The 23,727-nt window shown below is 43.3% G+C and overlaps 1 protein-coding gene across 19 annotated transcripts in view; it reads right to left on the bottom strand.

Moving 5' to 3' along the window:
- Positions 1-23,727, bottom strand: part of HNRNPR (heterogeneous nuclear ribonucleoprotein R) — a 90,150-nt gene that overhangs the window by 55,505 nt on the left and 10,918 nt on the right. For all 19 annotated transcript variants that reach the window (XM_037881859.2, XM_043532373.1, XM_043532367.1 and 16 more), the window contains 4 exons: positions 22,495-22,613; positions 21,963-22,070; positions 19,145-19,258; positions 5,960-6,136 (listed from right to left, as the gene is read on the bottom strand). In XM_037881859.2, the coding sequence (XP_037737787.2) occupies positions 5,960-6,136; positions 19,145-19,258; positions 21,963-22,070; positions 22,495-22,613 (518 nt within the window). The remainder of the gene's footprint in view (positions 1-5,959; positions 6,137-19,144; positions 19,259-21,962; positions 22,071-22,494; positions 22,614-23,727) is intronic.

The following is a 23,727-nucleotide window of genomic DNA, read 5'->3' as shown; positions in this document are numbered from 1 at the left end:
GACAAAGGGTCGAGGACTTGGCACCTCCCTGCCTGTTGATATAATACATCACAGTTGTATTGTCAGTCAGGACCTGCACCATCTTGCCTCTCAGGTGGGGAAAGAATGCCTGGCAGGCCAGGTGGAGGACTGCCCTGAGCTCCCTTGCATTAATATGGTGGGCTAAGTTGTCCTTCAGCCCACGGCCCTGTGTGCAAAGCTTGCCCAGGTGAGCGCCTGAGCCCAGATCCAACATGTCAGAGATCAGGGTTAGAGATAGGGACAGAGTTGCGAAGGGGACCCCTTGAAGCATCGACCGGGGATCCAACCACCAGCGCAGAGATAGTAGGACTTGGTTCGGTACCATGACCACCTGGTCCAGAGCGTGTTTGCTTGGGGTAAAGACCAAGGCCAGCCACGCTTGGAGAGGCTGTAGGTCTAGCCAAGTGTGGGGAACCGCATACGTGCAAGTGGCCATGTGACCCATCAGGCGTAGGCAGATGTGGGCTGTAGTGAGTAGGTGGTCCCTCTTCAGACAGATCAATTCTGACAAGGCCTGAAAGCATTCTTCCAGAAGGAAGGTCCTGGCTCGCCTGGAGTCGAGAACTACTCTGATGAACTTCATGCATTTGACAGGCGTTAATGTGGACTTTTCCGTGTTTATCAACAGGCCCAGGTCGCAGGAGGTAGAACGCACTAGGTCGAGGCTTCTCTGTACCTATTCTGGAGACCTGCCCTTCGTAAGCCAGTCATTGAGTATTGAAACAGATCGATTCCTCGACGACTGAGCTAAGCTGCTACTGGCGCCACACGTTTTGTGAACACCCTCAGGGCCAAAGGGTAGCGCAGTGAACTGGAAATGGCACCCTCCTGCCATAAACTGGAAGAAACACCTGTGGCCCAGGAATGCAGAAATGTGGAAGTAAGTGCCCTTTAAGTTGAGAGCAGCCTACCAGTCTCCTGGATTCAGGGAGGCATGATGGAGGCCAGGGAAACCATGTGAAACTTCAGCTTCTTGAGAGACTTGTTGAAGAAGTGACAGGTCCAGGAAGGGTCTGAGGCCCCCTTTTGCCTCCGGCATCAGGAAGTACCAGGAGTAGAAACCTTGTTGGGGAGGGGAAAGAGAGGTAGCCAAAAATTGCAGGGGATAGCCCCAAGATATTATGTCAAGAACCCAGCAGTCCGATGTGACCAACAGCTAGGCCGCACATAGGGGAGGAGGCGGTGGAGGAAAGGTAACAGCCCCTGCTTTTCCTTTTCATTGGCCAAGGAGAGCACTAGCGAGCCAAGGGGAAGGTGGGTATAAAGATACTCAAAAACTTTTGGGCAGGACTAAGTACTTATTTTCGGCCTGTTTTGAGGTGGGGGAGATGGAGGAGAGTGTTTGCCAGATGGCCCTGGCAATTTTGAAGACCTCTGCATGCACCACAAAAATCAGGGTGGAGGCCGACAGGACACTGAATAAAGTGTCCGCCTGTTCAGCCATCTCCTTCACCTTGAGGCCCAAGTTCTTGGCCACCCAAGGCCTGGAGGGCTATAATAAAAAAAAATCATTGGGCATGCTGGCTGTGAAGGGTCCTGCAACCGCCTCATCCAGGGATGCAAATGACAACTGTCCCACCGGAGGCGGACCCTGGTCATCGTCCTCCATCGGGGAGGGTGGCTTAGTGGTGGGGACCACGTACCAAGTCTCAGCTTCTGGGTGTGTCTCTGGTTCCAGGCTCAGTGCCACTGGTGCTGGTGGTTATCACTCCGAGGGAGCTACCAATGAAGGGTCATAGCCATGACTGGAACAACCCATGCGTTTCAACAAGGCCACTGCACCGGCTACCGTCCCTGCCGCCATTGCCCCTATACTGTCTATGCCGGCTCAGTAACACATTCCCGCCTCTGGGGGTCCATGCGACAAGTTGAAGCGACCCTCGGTTCCAGAGGAACCTCCTTCCAGAGACTACAGAGGGGCTGTAGATGCCCGAGTCTGCCTTGAGCTCATTGATAATGGTGACCAGTGCCCTGCATAGGGGGGCCGGTACCCACACCATGGAGACCCGTGTCGGTGCCAGGGGGGACCAGAGACAGGAAGGAGAACGTTGCCACGGCATCAGTGATCGGCAACAAGAAAACAACCTGCATGATGGCAATTGGTGCCAGTAGTAGAGGGACCAGCACGTTCCTTTTGGCAAACTGTTTGGGTGAAAGTGACAGAGGCCACGGTGCCGGCGACCAACGGCAAGCATCTGGCAGCCTGGACAGAGGCTCTGACGTGCATCGGCACGGTGGTGGAGAGCACACCATCATCTTGGGGGATCTGCGGCGCTCCAACACTCACTTGCCCTCTTCGGGAGCCTTCGCCAAAGCTTGCAGCACCTGTTGCGCTAGCTGTGTGGGCAGAGACCTGTGCTCTTTCAATGCGTGGGAGCATGTGTTGGCATTGGTGCCAGCAAGGAAGATAGTCTAGTACTGCTCGCAGTAGTCAGGGGAGGACCTTTTACTGGGCTAACAGCTGGAGAAAGCTGACCGCGGGGCTCTAGGGTGAGTGCATGGCCCAAGGCAGTTCCTTTCCCTGCTGTCCCCTTGCTTTTCTTCACTGGTGCTGGGGAGCTGTGCTTCCACACCTTCTTTTTCTGTACTGGTAACAGGGAGTGGTGCCGGGAGGAGCCCAGTGCCGGTGTACTTTTTATCGATGCCGAGGTGCTTGGTGACTCATGCCGAGGAGACCTGGATTGTGGATGGACTCCATCAGGAGAGCCTGGAGCTGAATGTCCCACTCTTTTTGCGTGTGGGACCAGAAGTTCTTACAGATACAGTACTTGTCTTTAACACGTGCCTCCCCCAAGCAGTTGAGACAACTGCCGTGAGGGTCACTAACAGGTATAGGCCTGTTACAGTCTGTTCAGGGCTTGAAACCCAGAGACCGGGGCATGCCCCACCAGGGGAACCTGCTGGAACCTTAACAATTAAGGTATTAATGGGTACTTAACTACATACAAGGCCTTAAGGCACAAAGTCAAAGGGAGAAAAACCGCTCGTCCTTGTCAAGCAAGGAAAGGCGCTCTGATTGACCACCACGGGCAGTAAGAAGGAACCGAGAGGGCACAAGGCCGGCGGCGCCTGATATATCCACGCATGGATGCGGAACTCAAGGGGGTGCCACAGACAGCCTTCCAGATGCCACTAAGGCAAAAATCTCTGACAACCGCGCACATGGGCATGGGCACGCGCACACCTAGAATGGAATCACAATGAGCAAGCACTTAAAGAACAGTTTATTGAAGGGACAGATTAATATCTGATCCAAATTCATTTGAAAATTTGCTTTCAATACAAATAGAGTGATTCATAATAAACTTCTCATTTTCTATTAACTATTGTAAGTGAACTCAATCTGCTTTTCAACAAAGTGTTGATTATGGTTTTTTGTGTGTTTTTTTTTTTTTTTTTTTAATCAAACCTGATCCCACTCCCATTTAAGTCATTAAAGATTTTGTCACTGATGTTAACAAAAGCAGAATCATACCCTATGAGTGAAGCCTACACAAGTCAACATTGTCCCATACTACTTGAAGTGCAATGATCTTAATTCAATCTGAATGGAAACTCAAATCTTTGCTAAAAATAATGAACACCAAGCTCTAAGACTGATTTTTTCCAGTATCTTGCAGAAACGACATTCTATTTCTCAAAAGCAGGTTTCACCTCTTTGCCAAGTATAAATTCAACCACGAAACACTAATACAGGCAGTCCTCGGACTTTCGACAACTGGTTCCTGAAAATTGCGTCATAAGCCAAAACGTCGTAACTCGATTGCGGGACCAAGCGTCAAAGTGGAAACCAATTGTCAAGTCAAATCAGGGTGTCAATTCATAAACGTAAGTGCTGTTTGTTGTAAGTCAAACATCATAAAGTCAAGGACTGCCTGTACAAACATTTTGAGTTTGAAAATTCTGGATAGGACACTTTAGAAATTTATATACACACACAATGCACATATGGGAGAAAACATCCATATGATAAATTGCAGATTGTGATAAATCATTCACCAGTGACCCATTGCCTGTCCACTAAGCCACATCCGAGAGTTATTTTAACATTTCCATATCTTGGGCAGCTTCAGAGACACAACTTTGTGGAGTTTCTTAAACTAACCTGCCCAAGGAATGTTTTCTCCTGCTTCAAATTATTGCATCAAGGCCCAGCACAAGAATCAGGAGTGGGCCAACAATGGTTTTTGGAAGTGTTAACTTCAAAGCTTGACTTTTCATGACCTCTTAGGGCTATGAATTTCAGCTCCATACTATTGGAAAAGATGAATTATGCATGTCCTCCTGGGAATTTGAGTCCTGGAAGAGCCCAAGATAATCTTACACAGCCATATGTTTGTTCAAGTTCTTAGATTATGACTGCTGAGTTCTTTTCAGTGAGGCTAATAAGCTGCAAGTGTTTGCTTGAAACCTCACCCTGTTAACAGGTGTTGATCCTACCAGGAAAGGGTTAAGTGGGTTTCGATGAACCTGGAGAGAGGCTACACAGCAGCAGTAGTATTCCACCTTCTCAGCCTGAGAGCCAATCACTCCCCACCCCGCCCCCCCAAGTGGGATGAATTCTCTGGTCCGCTCTGCACCATTTGGACTACTTAGGCAATACAAGGAGAACAGAAGGCACCTGCAAGTCACCTGTTAAGGATTTACCCAAGAGCGAATAGAACCAAAGCATTCAGTTCCTGTGATTCTCATCCTGCAGCCCCAGCACAGAGGATATTACTGGGCTGTGGAGGGGCAGGTCATACGTAAGTGTACAGCTTCCATTCTAGTTCTCCACAGCTGGCATATGGTCTTTTGGGGACAGCTGTCAACTAGCAGTCTTCACACTTTCCCTCTCTTGGGCTATCCCTCATGGTTTTGTGAGGGAAGGGAGTAATCCCTTACTAGGAGTTCCTCTAGGCTCAGGCTGAGTCAATCAAGTATCTATCCTGCTCTCCCTGATGTCAGGAATATAGAGGAAGAGCTGCTGTACCTCAGCAGGAAAAGGTAAAGCAGCTGAGTAGAGCTCTCCTGGGACTGCAAAGGAAGCAGTAGGAGAGACAGTGTTCCCATCCGCCCCTCTGTAGTGAGAAGGCAGATTCAAATACTTCAATGTCATATAGTGAAACTTGATTGCAAAACAGCAGCGATGTCACATGAAGTTGCCCTGTGGTCTTATGAGGTTGTCTCTTCAGATGGCCATATACTGAGGAGGATTAGGTGACACCTTCTCCAGCTTCCAGAAGAAAGGGAGATTGGGGCACTGAGTCTGCCATTTCTCCTGAGGTCTCAGTTCTCTTACTCTGTTCTGGCTGTTGCCTGCACCACAGAACTAAGTTCATTTTTTAATATGGAATCAAACTGAAGTTTTCTTAACACTACAGGTCTAGATTGGGGCTTAGCAGCCTTAACAGTAGAACCCTAGAAACGGCCATGTCCAGGGAGAAAATCTGAGCTAATACTTCCTTAAAAAAAAACCACAGGAAGAGTTTGGATTCTATGTACTGTGGGGAACTGTGTTGACATAACAGGTAGTGAAAGTCACTGTTCACAGGTGAAACCTAGTACGTAATACTTTATTTTTCCTGCAACTCTTATATTGTGATTCAATTTAGAGGCCCAAGCAGGCTGAAGCCTCACTGTACCAGGACTGTCCCTAGGTGCAGAGCCCCAAACCAAAGATATAACAGGTGGAAGAAAAAGCATGTTTGCATCTGTACATAAGGTGTTGGGGCTGCAGAAGGAGTAACACAGTTGTTTTACCACAGACTGGAGGTGCGCACAATCTGAAACCAATCAGCAGCAATAATCAGAGATCAACCACATAGCCACTGTCACATGGCAATTCACTGCATGAACTATAGCAGAGCTGAGCTTTGAGTAGGGATTTTGAAGAAGGTATGTTAAACTTGGTGGAGTAATACTATTAACCTGCTGTGTCTAGAATGAATTAACTCACCAGTTTGACTGCTTCTTGTGCTGAGTCCTTGCCACAGAAGGTAATAAAAGCATAACCTCTGTTCTGACCAGACAGAGGATCCATCATGAGGCGCAGATCCCAAATTGGGCCTGCCTTCTCAAAGAGTGGCACCAATTCATCCTCATACAAGTCTCTGGGAATCTTGCCAACAAAAACCTGGAGAGAAAACAAAACCTCTTTAAAAGCCTTTGCAGATTCTGACCTGGAATTGGCATTTTAAATGAAGTTCTCTGGGAACAAAAACTGCATGAACAATAAATTTATGAACAACTATAAAAGAAACCCCTAGTTACGGCTGTAATACTATCTATCCATTATAGACTCATTTCACAATTAGGATATGTCTACGCTTAAACCCACTGCAGCGGCACAGCTGCAGCTGTAGTGAGTGGCTAAACTGAAGCAGTTCTCCCGTCCCTATAGTAATGCAGTTAATCCACCTCTCCTAGAGAGGGTAGCTAGGTTGAACAAAATTCTTCCGTTGACCTAGCACCGTCTACACTCGGGGACAGGTCAACTTAACTATGGCAATCAGGGGTATGGATTTTTCACACCAATGAAAGACATAGCTGGGTCACCTTAACTTTTTAGAGTGGACCTATCCTTAAGTTTTCCCAGCCATTCATTCAAGATATTCTATTTTTGGTCTGTCTGGCTTTGCCATTCATAAGTAACATGCCCATTCCAAACCTAAAAATGTATCACACAAAAACAGACAGATTTAAATATGTAATTAATAAGGAAGAGCAGAAAACACTAGAGGTTTAATATATTAAACACAATTGAGGTGATATAGCTATTCACGTCTGAACTTCTCCATTTCCTGAGTCTAAACTGTAGTAACTTCTGTCGAAAAGAAACAAGTTCTCACCCTTGCTGTACTTGTTGGTTGGTGGATTTTTTGTTGTTGTTAAGTCAAGTTGTAAAGATATACCCATGATGTTTTCTAAACAGTAAGTTTAAACGGTGCAGGATGGAAACTAACTTGGCAAATTTTTGCTAAATGTAACGAATGAATGAATGAATGGTAGACAACCTTAAAAATTTTCTTCTTCCTAAACTAAGTTTTAAAGTTAAGTCAGTTTTCAAAAATTGGTCGGATTTCTCAGAGTCACTTTTGGACGCATATCAAACAGAAATTCAGTACTGACAGTTGAATGTTATTGACAGCTCTGAGCATCCGAACACAAGTATTATAAAAACAGTTTTGAAGATACACACAATGTATGCCTAAGCGGAGAGGTATCGAGATTTTACCACCAATTTACAGACACGTGTCCACCCAATTTCTTTTTCAAACAATTGATTTTTTTTTAAAATAATGCAGTTTTCTAAGAAAGCAAAGTCGCATGTCTTGAATTTTTTTAAAGCAGTTTTAAAAGAAGTACAAGGGTTTATGAGCAGACTCAAGAACACCAAACACTCTCATCACCCGTATACATATTCTTATGGCCTTTATCTAGACCAAGATTAAAAAAGATATCCTGCATCACGTTAAGTCTAGGGTGGACAACCTGCTGTTAGCCAAGGCAGTGTACAGTTAAACACATACTAAGTCCATGTAATTAAAGGCAAAGCTTAAACTCTATCATCTCAGCACATCAGAGGCAGCGTGCACCTTGTCTACATTAAACTTTGTTAGTCAGAATGAGCTAGCTAAGGTTATACTTTTTATCCCAGGGTATGTCTACACAACAGCAGGGAGGTGGTTCCCAGCCCAGGTAGACATATGCACACTAGCTCTGCTAGAGTTACCATGCTGAATATAGCAGTGACCATACCACTACAGTAACTCCTCACTTAAAGTCGTCCTGGTTAACATTGTTTCGTTGTTACATTGCTGATCAATTAGGGAACATGCTCATTTAAAGTTACACAATACTCCCTTATAACGTTGTTTGGCAGCCACCTGCTTTGTCAGTGGACAGAGCTAGCTGGTGGGGGCTTGGAATTAGGGTGGGCCGGCAGCCGCCCCCCTCCCCCCAATCAGCTCCCCGTTCCCCTAAGTTCCCTGTGCAGCAGCCGCCCATCTATCCCTCCCCCCACTGACGTGTGCTGCTCCTGCCCTCTGCCTTGGAGCTGCTCCAAGAAGCCTCCTACTTGCGGTGGGGCAAGGGGGCTAATATCAGGGTGTCCCCCCCCCTGCTCCTGTACCCCCATCTCCTGTAATTTATCTCCACAGGGGGGGACATGACAGGGCTCAGGACAAAGGGAGCTTGCTGGCAGCAGCTGTCTCAATTTGCTAATCTACTTAAAAAGGCAATGTACTTGGAGTGGGGTCAGCATACTTAAAGGAACAATGCAGGTGTCTCTCACACAGGGTGTGTGTGTCTTTGTCTCTCTCTGCCTTGTGTCTCCCCTCCCTCCATTCATGCTGTCTTGTAGAGTGTGAGGCTACATTAACAATGTGAAAAGGAATACTTTGTGGCACCTTAGAGACTAACCAACGTGTTAAGCCTTGAGGGCTCAGCCGAGTGCTAGTTCATCACTTAGGACTAAGAAAAGGAGTACTTGTGGCACCTTAGAGACTAACCAATTTATTTGAGCATGAGCTTTCGTGAGCTACAGCTCACTTCATCGGATGCATACTGTGGAAATTGCAGAATATCATTATTATATACACAGACACCATGAAACAATACCTCCTCCCACCCCACTCTCCTGCTGGTAATAGCTTATCTAAAGTGATCATCAAGATGGGCCATTTCCAGCACAAATCCAGGTTTTCTCACCCTCCGCCCCCCCACAGACAAACTCACTCTCTTGCTGGTAATAGCCCATCCAAAGTGACCACTCTTTTCACAATGTGTATGATAATCAAGGTGGGCCATTTCCTGCACAAATCCAGGTTCTCTCACCCCCTCACCCCCCTCCAAAAACCACACACACAAACTCACTCTCCTGCTGGTAATAGCCTATCCAAAGTGACCACTCTCCTTACAACATGCATGAAAATCAAGGTGGGCCATTTCCAGCACAAATCCAGGTTCTCTCACCCCCCCCCCCCCCCACACACACACAAACTCACTCACTTAGCACTAAGGCATTATCTGGGAAATATCCCACCCTCTGACTTCACCACCTCAACCAAGCTTCACAATCATCATTGCTGTGTACAGCATTAAATTGTTTAAAACGTGTGTGTGTGTGTGTAAGTAAAAATAAAAATAAAAAACAATACAATACAGTCTTTGGTCTGGTGAAAAAAATTTCCCTGGAACCTAACCCCCCCCCCCCCCCCATTTACATTAATTCTTATGGGGAAATTGGATTCACTTAACATCATTTCACTTAAAGAAGCATTTTTCAGGAACATAACTACAATGTTAAGCAAGGCGTTACTGTATATCTAGCACTCTAGATCAGGGTTTCTAAATGCAACTACCAGGGCCTTTTCTTGCCACAGCCTCTCCCAGGGACACTAGCAGCGGTTGGGTCCTGCCCCCCCTCTGGAGACACAAATGCTGGAGGTGCAGGGAGCTGGTGAATTCCCCACTTTCCCAGGGGTACGGGAGGCAGGCTTTGGCCATGAGGCTTTGGGCTCTGTCCACACAGTGGCAAACTCTGGTTCCAGGCTCCGGCCCCAAGCTCGGCACCCTGCCATCATCCCTGGGCCCCACTGCCTCCCTGCCCACCTCCCCATCCAGGGCTTAATTTGTCCCAGGGTTTGCCAGAGCTGAGTAAGTGTGAAAAGTGATGTTAACAATCATACAAGTATCTCTTTTCACAGCAGAAGACTTATCAGCTAGCAAGTCTTAGGGAGAAAAAAGTGAAACCAAAAAAGCAAAGATACAAAGACAAGAACACGCAAAGCACCTTATTTGTGTGCGTTTCTATTCTGCTTCGGTCCAGTAAAGGACAGACAATTATTTGTTACTGAGTGAAAAAATCCTACATAAATTACAATGATTTGGACATGTATATGTGCGTATTTGTTTTTCCGAAAGTTAAGTATTTTAGGAAAAACTGTCAGCAAGGCCACCAGCAAGATCTGAAAACACCAAAAAATCTGAATCCCTGCTCTAGATTAAGCAGAGCTAGTGTGTGCAAATCCACCTGCACTAGCAATCACACCTCCTAGCTGCTGGCTAGACATGTGCTAGGATAAAAAGCGAATGACTAACAAGACTGTGAAATCTACCAGACCGTGAAAGAAGAGAAAGGTTTCCTCTAATCTCCTTCAGCTTTCGGGTTCAGGGGGGACTCTTTCAACAGAAGGTAGAAGATTCAATAGGTGTGATTTTCAAGCAGACCACTTCCCTTTAACAAAACCAAGGCAACAATTATTTGCCTAATATTCTCAAACAAGAAGGAGCCCAAGGATGATTAAAATACTCCTCTGCCATAGAGAGAGAGTAACAAATTTTTTTACCACAATGTATTAGAGATAGTGTGATTTGAATACTGCTTCTTATGCAAAGACCCTGATCAGCTGTGGCACTAGCCACATCATCAGTACCTAGGAGAATGTGTTAAAAGAGCACAGATTATTTAAGTTAATTTGAGAAAGCATTTTCCCCAACACGCATGCTCAGGGTACTAAAACCACTAATATTTAGAGCGCTGGAGAGGACGGTGCGTACGCAGCAAGGGAGGGCCGACCCTACTCTTGGTGGGGTCCAGCTCAGGGATTTTTGAGGCAGCACTTACTGAGCCATGGCATTAAGTGGCATGCCGCGTCTCCCAGGATCACTAAGGGCATTTCAACATCACCCACTTTAATCTTCTGGTCTGGAAAGAAAGTCCCCACTTGCAGCTTTCTGTACCGGCCCATGTTCCTGAAGATACAGGACTCATGGATATTTTTAGTAAAAGTTAGGAACAGATCATGGGCAATAAAAAAAAAAGTCACAGAAGTCCATGACTTTTACTAAAAACCATCCCTGACAAAATGGGGAGGGAGGAGGGTCCAGCACTCCCCTCCTCCCCCCACAGCCGCTGAGCAGCTTCGGGGTCCCTCTGCAGCCACCGGGAGCTGCAGGGCAGCTGGGGACCTGCAGGGGTCTACAGCCTAAACTCACTAATATATTAAAATAATTTAAATGAAATACAAAAAGTATTAAGTTTGCAGCCAACTTTAAAAAAAAAAAAAAAGACAGTCAACCCAACGAACTGGTGGAAGTCACTGGCTAAGCACCTTCAACCAGGGTTTACTGAAGTGCTAAAAGAGCTTTGACAGCAGTGGCCTATTCTGAAGATGCAGGGAGAATATTTTTTCCATTTCAGTTTATTTAACTAGTTCATTCAAAGTTAAGAAACCCTGGATCTGAAAAAGCAGGAATGTTTGTTTTTTTGCATCCAATGTATGAATGGAAATTAGGTGTTAAATTATAAGACCTACTAGTTGTAAAATATTGAAGGACGTGGTGGCCAGAAACAGTTCAATACGTAAATTACAGATAAACGTTCTTAAAATCAGGTTTAAATGCAAACATGTTTTGACACATTAAAAAAAAAAAGTTATCCAGTGCACTTAAGGTAGTTTTATTTAATAAAAAATAAAATGTTTGTGCATTAATTGAATTTGAATTTCCATCCAAACAGAGCTGGACATGATACCAAGTACCCTAATTCTGAGCCACAGGACCCACAAGCAACACCTGAAGTTGGGTTCCAACACAATTTAAGAGTATCATGCACTGAATGGCACACAAACAAAACATGGGGTTTGGTAACTCAGAAGAAAACCAAGTTAAACATACCAAATGTTCTTCACACTTTATCTGAGTTACTTAATAGGTAAAACAGTTTTCACATGTATCTTTAAAAATCCAGACTTAAGTTTTAAGAGTTCTTCCCATTTGGAAGAGAGATATAGCAGTCACTTAATAGCAGATGAGTATATTTAACAAGTTTCCGCTACAATCTATTCTCAAACACCGCTTTATGTTTGGCCTCTGCCAAAAGATGATTTTTTAAACGTTTCAGCAGAACCCCTTTCTTTTAGAATTGAGAGCATAAAAAGCATTTTCCTCATCGTAAAGCAGCTGCCACTTTTCCCACTCAGGGATAACACAAACATCTGCGCTATGTAATGTCAAACTGGACTTATAAACAGGATTTGAGGAGAAGTGCTTTGCCAAGTTTAATGAAGTTCGGCTTAAATTTCATGCAGAGTTTGAAAGTGTAGAATTAAACACGTTCAGTAGACGATTCCATTAAGCCACTAGTTAAGCACTTATGTATACGGTATACATGTGTGCGCAGTAAGTTAACTAAGCTCCATCTTCTAATTAGCTTCAGAAGCAGGACAAGTTGATTAGCTATGAAGAAAGCTTTGTCAACAGAACTTGTCAGCTGTTAGGTGCAATGGTTGTGGTGCTAGCTGCACACAGTGCAAGAGTTTTGCAAAATCAGCACAACAGAGCGATGGCAGATGTATACTCCTCAATCCAAATAATACAGTGAGATATTAGCTGCATACTTGGCCCTAAAACTATTTTACACAAGGGAATTTGTGACTGACAGCTGTCTGCCTATAGAACTGGGCACTTTTCCTTTAGATATACCTAGGACAATTAAACCAAAAAAAAAAAAAATCCAAAGGCTTCAACAGTAAGTACTAAGAAGTTAGGAAATGCAAGAGTTAAAGGCTGATGTACATCTTTAGCTGCCCCTTGTGCAAACAACGTCATAGACTTTGCAATCACAGGCTTAGATGCCAAGCATCCAATGTTTTAGAACTAGCAATTACAAGTTTTCTAAGTGTTTATATTTTAAGATGTAGACGAAAGCCCATAAGAGCATTAATATAAAGTTAGTTAATATAAACTGAGGATGGAGTGGAGGTCAAGGATAATCTAGGCATGGCCCAATATCTAAACAAATACTTTTGCCTTCAGTCTTTAATAAGACTAAAGAGGATCTTAGGGATAATGGTAGCATGATAAATGGGAATGAGGATAGGAGGTAGACATCACCATATCTGAGGTAGAAGCGAAACTCAAACAGCTTAATGGGACTAAATCGGGGGGCCCAGATAATCTTCATCCAAGAATATTAAAGGAATTGGCACAAGAAATTGCAAGCCCATTAGCAAGAATTTTTAATGAATCTGTAAACTCAGGGGTTGTACCGTATGATTGGAGAATTGCTAACATAGTTCCTATTTTTAAGAAAGGGAAAAAAAGTGATCCGAGTAATTATAGGCCTGTTAGTTTGACATCTGTAGTATGCAAGGTCTTGGAAAAAATTTTGAAGGAGAAGGTAGTTAAGGACATTGAAGTCAATGGTAAATGGGACAAAATACAACATGGTTTTACAAAAGGTAGATCGTGCCAAACCAACCTGATCTCCTTCTTTGAGAAAGTAACAGATTTTTTAGATAAAGGAAACGCAGTGGATCTAATTTACTTAGATTTTAGTAAGGCGTTTGATACGGTGCCACATGGGGAATTATTAGTTAAATTGGATAAGATGGGCATCAATAGGAAAATTGAAAGGTGGATAGGGAATTGGTTAAAGGGGAGACTACAACGGGTCCTACTGAAAGGTGAACTGTCAAGTTGGAGGGAGGTTACCAGTGGAGTTCCTCAGGGATCGGTTTTGGGACCAATCTTATTTAATCTTTTTATTACTGACCTGGGCACAAAAAGTGGGAGTGTGCTAATAAAGTTTGCAGATGATACAAAGCTGGGAGGTATTGCTAATTTAGAGAAGGATAGGGATACCATACAGGAGGATCTGGATGACCTTGTAAACTGGAGTAATAGGAATAGGATGAAATTTAATAGTGAGAAGTGTAAGGTCATGCATTTAGGGATTAATAACAAGAATTTTAGTTATAAGCTAGGGACGCATCAACTAGAAGTAACGGAGGAGGAAAAGGACCTTGGAGTATTGGTTGATCATAGGATGACTATGAGCTGCCAATGTGATATGGCTGTGAAAAAAGCTAATGTCGTCTTGGGATGCATCAGGAGAGGTATTTCCAGTAGGGATAAGGAGGTCTTAGTACCGTTATATAAGGCACTGGTGAGACCTCACCTGGAGTACTGTGTGCAGTTCTGGTCTCCCATGTTTAAGAAGGATGAATTCAAACTGGAACAGGTACAGAGAAGGGCTACTAGGATGATCCGAGGAATGGAAAACTTGTCTTATGAAAGGAGACTCAGGGAGCTTGGCTTGTTTAGCCTAACTAAAAGAAGGTTGAGGGGAGATATGATTGCTCTCTATAAATATATCAGAGGGATAAATACCAGAGAGGGAGAGGAATTATTTAAACTCAGTACCAATGTGGACACAAGAACAAATGGATATAAACTGGCCACTAGGAAATTTAGATTAGAAATTAGACGAAGGTTTCTAACCATCAGAGGAGTGAAGTTTTGGAATAGCCTTCCGAGGGAAGTAGTGGGGGCAAAAGATCTATCTTGCTTTAAGATTAAACTCGATAAGTTTATGGACGAGATGGTATGATGGGATAACATGGCTTTGGTAATTAAATATTCATGGTAAATAGGCCCAATGGCCTGTGATGGGTTTTAGATGGGGTAAGATCCAAGTTACCCGGGAAAGAATTTTCTGTAGTATCTGGCTGATGAATCTTGCCCATATGCTCAGGGTTTAGCTGATCGCCATATTTGGGGTCGGGAAGGAATTTTCCTCCTGGGCAGATTGGAAGGCCCTGGAGGTTTTTCGCCTTCCTCTGTAGCATGGGGCACGGATCACTTGCTGGAGGATTCTCTGCTCCTTGAGGTCTTTAAACTACAATTTGAGGACTTCAATAGCACAGATATAGGTGTGAGGTTTTTTTGTGGGAGTGGTGGGTGAAATTCTGTGGCCTGCGTTGTGCAGGAGGTCAGACTAGATGATCATAATGGTCCCTTCTGACCTAAATATCTATGAATCTATGAATCTCACTGTTCAGGTTCTCTTCAGTCATAGAATCATAGCATCATAGAATATCAGGGTTGGAAGGGACCTCAGGAGGTCATCTAGTCCAACCCCCTGCTCAAAGCAGGACCAATCCCCAATCAAATCATCCCAGCCAGAGCTTTGTCAAGCCTGACCTTAAAAACTTCCAAGGAAGGAGATTCTACCACCTCCCTAGGTAACGCATTCCAGTGTTTCACCACCCTCCTAGTGAAAAAGTTTTTCCTAATATCCAACCTAAACCTCCCCCACCGCAACTTGAGACCATTACTCCTTGTCCTGTCCTCTTCTACCACTGAGAATAGTCTAGAACCATCCTCTCTGGAACCACCTCTCAGGTAGTTGAAAGCAGCTATCAAATCCCCCCTCATTCTTCTCTTCTGCAGACTAAACAATCCCAGTTCCCTCAGCCTCTCCTCATAAGTCTTTTGAAGTCAGTCCCTTGTGGACAAACAAATACTGGTGTACATGAACTGCCTTGAAGTATTCAGTAGGTCACTGGTGACTACATTAAATAAAATTGGTATGAGCACTGTGCCTTGCAGAAGTCTGTTCTTCTAGAATCACCAGTTACAGAGCCACTTAAAAACATCTACCTCACAGCCTCAGCTAGCTGCCAGTACAATCTATGAAGAATTCTTTACTTCGTGTAGTGCACACCAGTCTGCCAAATTGTGTCATAGGCTACTGTAAGATCAATTTCCCAATAGGAGTAGATATACCACACTCCCCCTACAGCAGGGGTGGGCAAACTTTTTGGCCCGAGGGCCATATGGGGGTTGCAAAACTATATGGAGGGCCGGGTAGGGAAGGCTGTGCCTCCCCAAACAGCCTGGCCCCCACTGCCAACTGCCCCCTCCCACTTCCCACCCCCTGACTGCCCCTTCAGAATCCCTGACCCATCCAACCCCTCCACTGCTTGTCCCCTAACCGCCCCCTCCTGGGACCCCACCCCCATCCAACCCCCCCTTCTCCCTGTCCCCTGACCGCCCCAACCCCTATCCACACACCTGACAGGCCCCCTGGGACTCCCACGCCCTATCCAACCCCCATGTTCTGCATCCCCTGACCTCCCCCCCCCCCCCCGGCCAGAACCCCGACCCATCCAACTGCCCCCTGCCGCCCTCCCCCCCACTAGAACCCAGACCCATCCAACCGCCTCCTGCTCCCTGTCCCCTGACTGCTGCCCCAGGACCCCCTGTTCCCCACCCCCTTATGCTGGAGCCAGCCACGCCACCACGCTACCTGGCAAGAGCAGCAGGCCAGAGCACTGGCGGCACAGCGCGCTCAGGCTGCGGGGGAGGGGGGGAGGGGCCGGGGGCAAGCCTTCCCAGCTGGAGCTCAGGGACCAGGCAGGACAGTCTCATGGGCCAGATGTGGCCCAGGGGCCGTAGTTTTCCCACCTCTGCCCTACAGCCAGAAGTGTGGTTGTCGGCTAAGAATTTAGAATTTCATTCAGTGTAAAGCTTACACTAGGTATTTGTCTTGTATCTCTAGAAGCAATCAAGCTCAATATGTTCTTGCCAGCCTATACTATTCAGAAGGTGGAGCTTCTGATGAGCTCTCATTAGGCCTGATGTATAGCCCACCCCAACTGTCAAAACTAAAGGTAACAAAACTATAGAAAACTGTAAACGGAGAAAAGGGGATTGCGGGGAGGCAAGGGGATGTAATTGTCAGCATCCATTGACAAAAAGGGTATTTCTGGCCAAAAAAAGCAATCTGGGGGTCTAAGAACAAATTTAACAAGACCTCCATACTGACTGTAGATTTTGCAAAGTCTTAAAATCAGCATTATCTCCTTATTTTAAAGGAGCCTCAGCAAGTTGGTTTTCATCCAGGCCCCAATATACAGAAGGTATCAGAAGAGGTAAACAGCAGCAGAAAGACAGAGCTGATTACACTAGCATGACATTGTGTCCCTAGTGGATTCATGAACAAGGGTGATTGAGTCTTGGGGGACTCCAACTGAGTGCCTTCAGGTAGGAGTCATAATACAGCTATTTAACACTACTTTATGCTGTCCTAAGGAATAAATGGATATTTGTCATTCATACTATGTCATGTAATCACACCAGCAGCACCACACAATGAACTCATTCACCTCTGTGCTTCCATTTCCCCTCCCATGCTTTGCCTTGCCTGAGAGTGAGCGTACAATGCCTAACACAACAGGGCCCCAATCTCAGTATAAGTTTTAGCATCACTATAATACCTATAAATACTGAAAAGAAGAAGGAAGATCCAGCCTTAAAAATAACCATCTCCTTTCCATTTCTAGGCAATTTACCATTATGAATATTACTATTTCTATACACAAATCATTGAGGCCTGATTAGATGGAATTCAAGACCCAAGTTGTATCCTTTTGCATATGCATAAGATTGTGAGTTCAATCTTAACTTTAGTGTTTCTTGACTTTTGTTTCACAGTGCCATTTCATGCATTTAGTATACAAGTCAGTTGTGTTAATGCCTAATTCAAACTCCATCCCCGGAGAAGGAGATGAAAGAGTTCCTCTCCATGTATATAAAAGATGGAAATTAGTGCCCATCAGGTTGTCTGTTCTTAAACCCTCTCAACTATACAATGTAGATTCACAGGGGTTACCAATCACTGTACTACTCCCAATCATTCTGCTACACTAGGTAGAAAGGAAGTCTGCAATACCAGCAGTTGTATATGGCTACTGTGGAGGAGCTAAGAAAAGGAGGTGAGCAGCCTGACCACTACTTATATAACATCAATAGCTTCTCAATGTAAAGGATAATAACAGGCTCCTGATTTACATACCAACATATACAATTTGAAATTAAGTGTCATAAAATGGATACATAAACTCTATTTCTGTAAATAGCTATAGGAGCAGTTTAGCAGTTTCAGCTGTACGTTCACATTGCACAGGGTCTTCAATTTAGGCAAACGACGTCAATCTAGGCTAAAATTTGGCATACAAACTGTTAACCAGAGTGTGATGTGGATGTAAAATTCAGTTAAATTTTACGTTTGTGAGGGGGATGGGGGAATTTGGTAACAGCAATCATAAATGCATTGACAGAACAAAAACCAAAGCCACTCCAACCCTAAAATATCCAACTTCATTCAGTTTTCCTTTGTTGAACTGTAACTTCAGGGTGAATTTAGGGCTCTTAAAAGCTGGGGACCTACACCAGACTGAGCCACACAATGCAGGATAATTAAGAGGTCCTTTCAGACAGATATATAAAAGTTTCCTTTACTAAGTGTTGTATCCTCTTGCCTTTTATTTATTTATATATATATATATATATATATATTTAATTGAGAGTAACTTATTTTCACTTGCAGCAAAATATCAAATTTATTGCAGAACAGCTGGATGTGGACAAGTGATAGTGGACTCAACTAATCAATGTTTATTTACATACTTCAGTCATTTTGGTTAATATTAAAAGGAAATGACAACCACCTTAAAACTAATGTTTTAGCTCATTGGAAGAGAGATAATACCAATGGGTTCCCTACAGCAATTTATAGGAAGATTCTATTAAGATGCTGTGGGGCAGCTACTGATGCCAATATGTTTACAGTAGATTCAAGACTATTTGAACGAAATACTAAGTACTTCAATTAATTAAATTTGCCTTTTCAATAATTTTGTTAATAGATTTCACTGACAGAACTGAAGTTTTGATAGTAGTCCTCTGAAAGTTTCCAGGATGCTTGTGTAACTGAAACAAAATGTATGTGAACGATCCACAAAATGTAGGCAACCCATCCACAAATACTCATTTATTTAGTATACACTTCAGAGCTCTCTACCTGAACACTTTACTTACATTTGCAAGCATCTTCCCATTTTTTGGGCCACAAATACTCCTTTTCTTTTTGCGAATACAGACTAACACAGCTGTTACTCTGAAACCCATTTTTTGCATGTAGTCTCTAACAAAACCAATTAGTGTCCCTCAAGTTACAGTCACATTGTACAAGAAAAAGGTCAAATGGTTTCTTTTCAATCAGATCTGTTTGGCTAGAGTTTTAAGTCATCTGACACTTTGGTCATCTTATCCTATTTTAAAAGCTTGTTCAATTAGTTTTATTCTCTACACCATCTCTGCTTCTTCTGCCATCTGTGGTTATCTTCTGCAGAAGCAGAACGTAACTGCGGAAAGCCAATAGGATACTGAAGTGTGTCCTTATCTGCAAGACTCTATGCTTTTACTTGTTGTATTGTTTACTTCTAATTTCCTGAATTTCTTAGTAAAAGCATAACAAAAAGGCCCAGTAGAATAATCTGCATACACTAACCTCTGTTCCAATACCAGGCTGAATGCCTGAATAGACAGTGTCTGGAGGAGGGCCCCCATATTTCCTCTGTCCAGTGGTCACATCCAGAGTATAACCAGTCCTCTCTAGCAAAGCCTGAAAATTGTAAAAAGTTGTCACATTAGATAGTTTTAACGATATGACAGTTAATTGGGATTGACATTTCCTAATTTGCACTTTGCCAGTACCATACAGCAAGCTATAGGCCTCTTCAAGAGGCTGTGCAGACCACTGTCAGTGGGCACAGAAGTGTTACATTGTATAGAAAAGTTTACAGCAAAAAACTGTTCAGCTTGCTTTTCAGAAAAGGAAGCCTGAACACTTCTGTTTTAAGCAAACACACTGACATGGTGTCCCAGAAGCAACATGCAACATATTTCCAGTATTTAGTGCATTCTCTATGACACACTGAACAGCACACTACATATTCCTCCCAAAAGTTGATTGCATTTTTTTTTTTTTTTTTTTAATTTTTGGGCGCCTAGTTTGCCTCAACGAGGGGGGGGGGGGGGGGGTCTATCAAATTCGTGGCTGTGAAAAAACACATCATGGACCGTGAAATCTTGTCTTTTGTTTACTTTTACCCTATACTATAGGGCCATGCCTGGCATGACTCTTTTCCATCAAAATTCTGTGGTAATATAGATACTTCTGGAAACCTGGGATAAAACACCGAGCACATCTTAAGCAACAGTTATGCGTACAGGTCTACTTAAAATGGGGGGGGAGGGGGGCGCGTGGGTGGATCCACACTTTTTCACAAGTTGGTCAGGGCATAAAGAGCAAATTTCACAGCTGTGTTCATAAGAACATAGAACATAAGAACGGCAATACTGGGTCCAAAGATCCATCCAGCCCAGTATCCTGTCTACCGACAGTGGCCAACGCCAGGTGCCCCAGAGGGAGTGAATCTAACAGGTAATGATTAAGTGATCTCTCTCCTGCCATCCATCTCCACCCTCTGACAAACAGAGGCTAGGGACACCATTCCTTACCCATCCTGGCTAATAGCCATTCATGGACTTAACCTCCATGAACTTATCCAGTTCTTTTTTTAAACCCTGTTATAGTCCTAGCCTTCACAACCTCCTCAGGCAAGGAGTTCTACAGGTTGACTGCACTGAGTGAAGAAGAACTTCCTTTTATTTGTTTTAAACCTGCTGCCCATTAATTTCATTTGGTGGCCCCTAGTTCTTATATTATGGGAACAAGTAAATAACTTTTCCTTATTCACTTTCTCCACACCACTCATGATTTTATAGACCTCCATCATATCCCCCCTTAGTCTCCTCTTTTCCAAGCTGAAAAGTCCTAGCCTCTTTAATCTCTCCTCATATGGGACCCGTTCCAAACCCCTAATCATTTTAGTTCCCCTTCTCTGAACCTTTTCTAATGCCAGCATATCTTTTTTGAGATGAGACCACATCTGCATGCAGTATTCAAGATTTGGATGTACCATGGATTTATATAAGGGCAATAAGTTATTCTTCATCCCCTTTTTAATGATTCCTAACATCCAGTTTGCTTTTCTGACTGCCGCTGCACACTGCGTGGACGTCTTCAGAGAACTATCCACGATGACGCTAAGCTCTTTCCTGATTAGTTGTAGCTAAATTAGCCCCCATCATATTGTATGTACAGTGGGGGTTATTTTTTCCAATGTGCATTACTTTACGTTTGTCCACATTAAATTTTATTTGCCATTTTGTTGCCCAATCACTTAGTTTTGTGAGATCTTTTTGAAGCTCTTCACAGTCTGCTTTGGTCTTAACTATCTTGAGCAGTTTAGTATCATCTGCAAACTTTGCCACCTCACTGTTTACCCCTTTCTCCAGATCATTTATGAAAAAGTTGAATAGGATTGATCCTAGGACTGAACCTTGGGGAACACCAATAGTTACCCCTCTCCATTCTGAAAATGTACCATTTATTCCTACCCTTTGTTCCCTGTCTTTTAACCAGTTCTCAATCCATGAAAGGATCTTCCCTCTTATCCCATGACAACTTAATATACGTAAGAGCCTTTGGTGAGGGACCTTGTCAAAGGCTTTCTGGAAATCTAAGTACACTATGTCCACTAGATCCCCCTTGTCCACATGTTTGTTGACCCCCTCAAAGAACTCTAATAGATTAGTAAGACATGATCTCCCTTTACAGAAACCATGCTGACTTTTGCGCAACAAATATAGTTGTATATTGCATGCCACCCTTACTTCTGCCAGCAGCTGCCACTCTCCCACTGCCCAGCTCTGAAGGTGGTGCCGCCATCAGCAGCAGCGCAGAAGTAAAGATGGCATAGAACTTACAACTGTATGAACATATCCACGAAATTTGCGCTTTACGTCCTGCTCAACCTGCAAAAAGTGTTATTTTTCCACAATTTAAGTAGACCCCTATTCATAATAGTTGCTTAAGATGTGTGCTATGTTTATTTCCAAGTTTCCAAAAAAATATCTATATTACCACAAAATTTGATGGAAAAAAGTCACTCAGGCATGCTCTCTTCAGACAGGCCTCAGTCTAGTCGTTCAAATTTACATACTTACAGTAACCAAAGTTTCAAATCAAGTATTTAATTTAAAACACCTGCTAGTTTACTAGTGGAAGCATGCCTCTTAAGTATTTGTCTGATGTGCATTTCCTGACAGTATCAGAGTGGAAAGCTTCCAAACAGTGTTGTATGCTACTTCAGTGTATTGAAGAGGATTTATGAGCATACTCAGATTTACCCAGTCTCCTTCTAGAGACAAATATACCTGCTCCTCCATTACAGCTTAATTTTTGTATCTAAATACATTACCTTAATCTTTGCTTCATCTGGTCCCTTTGTTGACTCTTGTACTTTGCTTCCTTGTTTCTCTCTCTGCCTGTAGGTCTTCATAACTCCACATAAAAATGCACTTTTGTTCTGTAGACACAATTTATAAAGTAATTCAATTGGAGCGTATTATAAAAAGCCATCTAAAGCCACTGGATCTTACACATCACAAAAGCCAATGTGTCATGTTAAGGATTCCTTTGGCATTTTGGTTATTACATTAAGAACATCCCAGCTGATGTAAATTATCAGAACAAACTGATGATTGTTAAAGACAGTAAGGCTCCAGCTAGCACTAACAGGTCACACATTCACTCAATATATAGTGCTCATTCTAGCATTAGAGGCTTTTGCCTTGCACTCAAAATACCAATATCAAAGATATATGCCAAACTTCCAATTTGGGTTTGAAACATTAGAACACTGCAACATCAAGTATTTGCTTTTCGGGAACTCAGAAGTGCCAAAACACCATTACACTTATCTGCTCACACTTCTGGAGCTCTCACCTTACCTGTACATGCGACAGGTCACTTTCTTTAAACTGCTGTAATACAGAGAGGGCGCCTTCTTCATTAAATTCCCTAAGAGCATCAATTGCTCTCTCATCAAGATCGACATAAGCTACCAACCCTAAAAAGTTAAAGATAGAAAAGTTACAGATTTCTGTTTAATTATACAAAAGCAAGATGGCTAACAACTAAGCTATTTGCTTTTAAAACAAGCAACAGTTATACTGCATATTAGTAAACAGAATTATGCATTATTTAATATTAACTACATACTCCTACACAAGTATATGAAAGGATATGGGTATACGAATGAAAAAGTTAAGAAATTAAAATGTATATACCTAGGCACTACAGTAAACTAAGTGCAATATTAAACCAAGAGTAATAGTTTCAGAAGCTTTGGAAATCCAATCTGCTGCAAAAAAACAATGCTACATACCAGGGTTTGAAATAATTAAAACTTTGGCTCATATTTCCAACAGATCTGTGAACCCAAAGCTTTAAGTTTCCTTTCTTTGAATGGAGCCATTCTAAAATACACTGACAGGGAAGCATTGCCTATACCTTACTCACTTGCCTGTACCCTACCCATAATGAAAAGGGAGCCAACTGACTGAGGACCTGAGCCACTTATAGCCACCTCCCACCTCACCTCAAAAAGCATTAGAGATAGAACAATTTGTTGACTTCTTGAAGTAGGTGGGAAGAGTGGAGATTACAGTGAATTTTCCACTTGGGAAAGTACAAAAAAACATTTTAACCCACCCACTGTTTTTAGTATCCAGAAAGACATTTCGAGCCCTGCTATGTACCCCAAGTACACTATTAGCAGCTGTACAGGTACAGACCCAAAGACAGTGGACCAGTTCTGAATCGCATGTTATTTTCAAATTATTTAGAAGTTTTTCCTCTCTTTGGAATATCAGTGGTTTTATGGAAGCTGTGGAGTGCTGCCAGTTACAGACAAAGATTACATTTTCCAAGAAACCTGCTGATATTTAACAGACTTCAGTGTGAATCCACATACAGAACTCCTCCCAACACTGAACATTCTGGAATTTAAATTACTGCACACTCCTTAATCTCCACTGGAGTTCAAAAACACAATAGCACAGAGCACAAAGACTGCATTTCAGAAATGATCCTGCATATTGGAAGGCACCTGTATCATTCACAAGTGAAAAGACTGAGCAGATTAAAAAATCCCAAAGTACATCCCCAAATTTGGCTGTGGC

The sequence above is a fragment of the Chelonia mydas genome, chromosome 19 (genome assembly GCF_015237465.2).
Source record: "Chelonia mydas isolate rCheMyd1 chromosome 19, rCheMyd1.pri.v2, whole genome shotgun sequence".
In the NCBI taxonomy this organism is placed as follows: domain Eukaryota; kingdom Metazoa; phylum Chordata; order Testudines; family Cheloniidae; genus Chelonia; species Chelonia mydas.
Note: the sequence above shows the minus strand (reverse complement) of the source record. Positions and strands in the feature narration are given on the sequence as shown.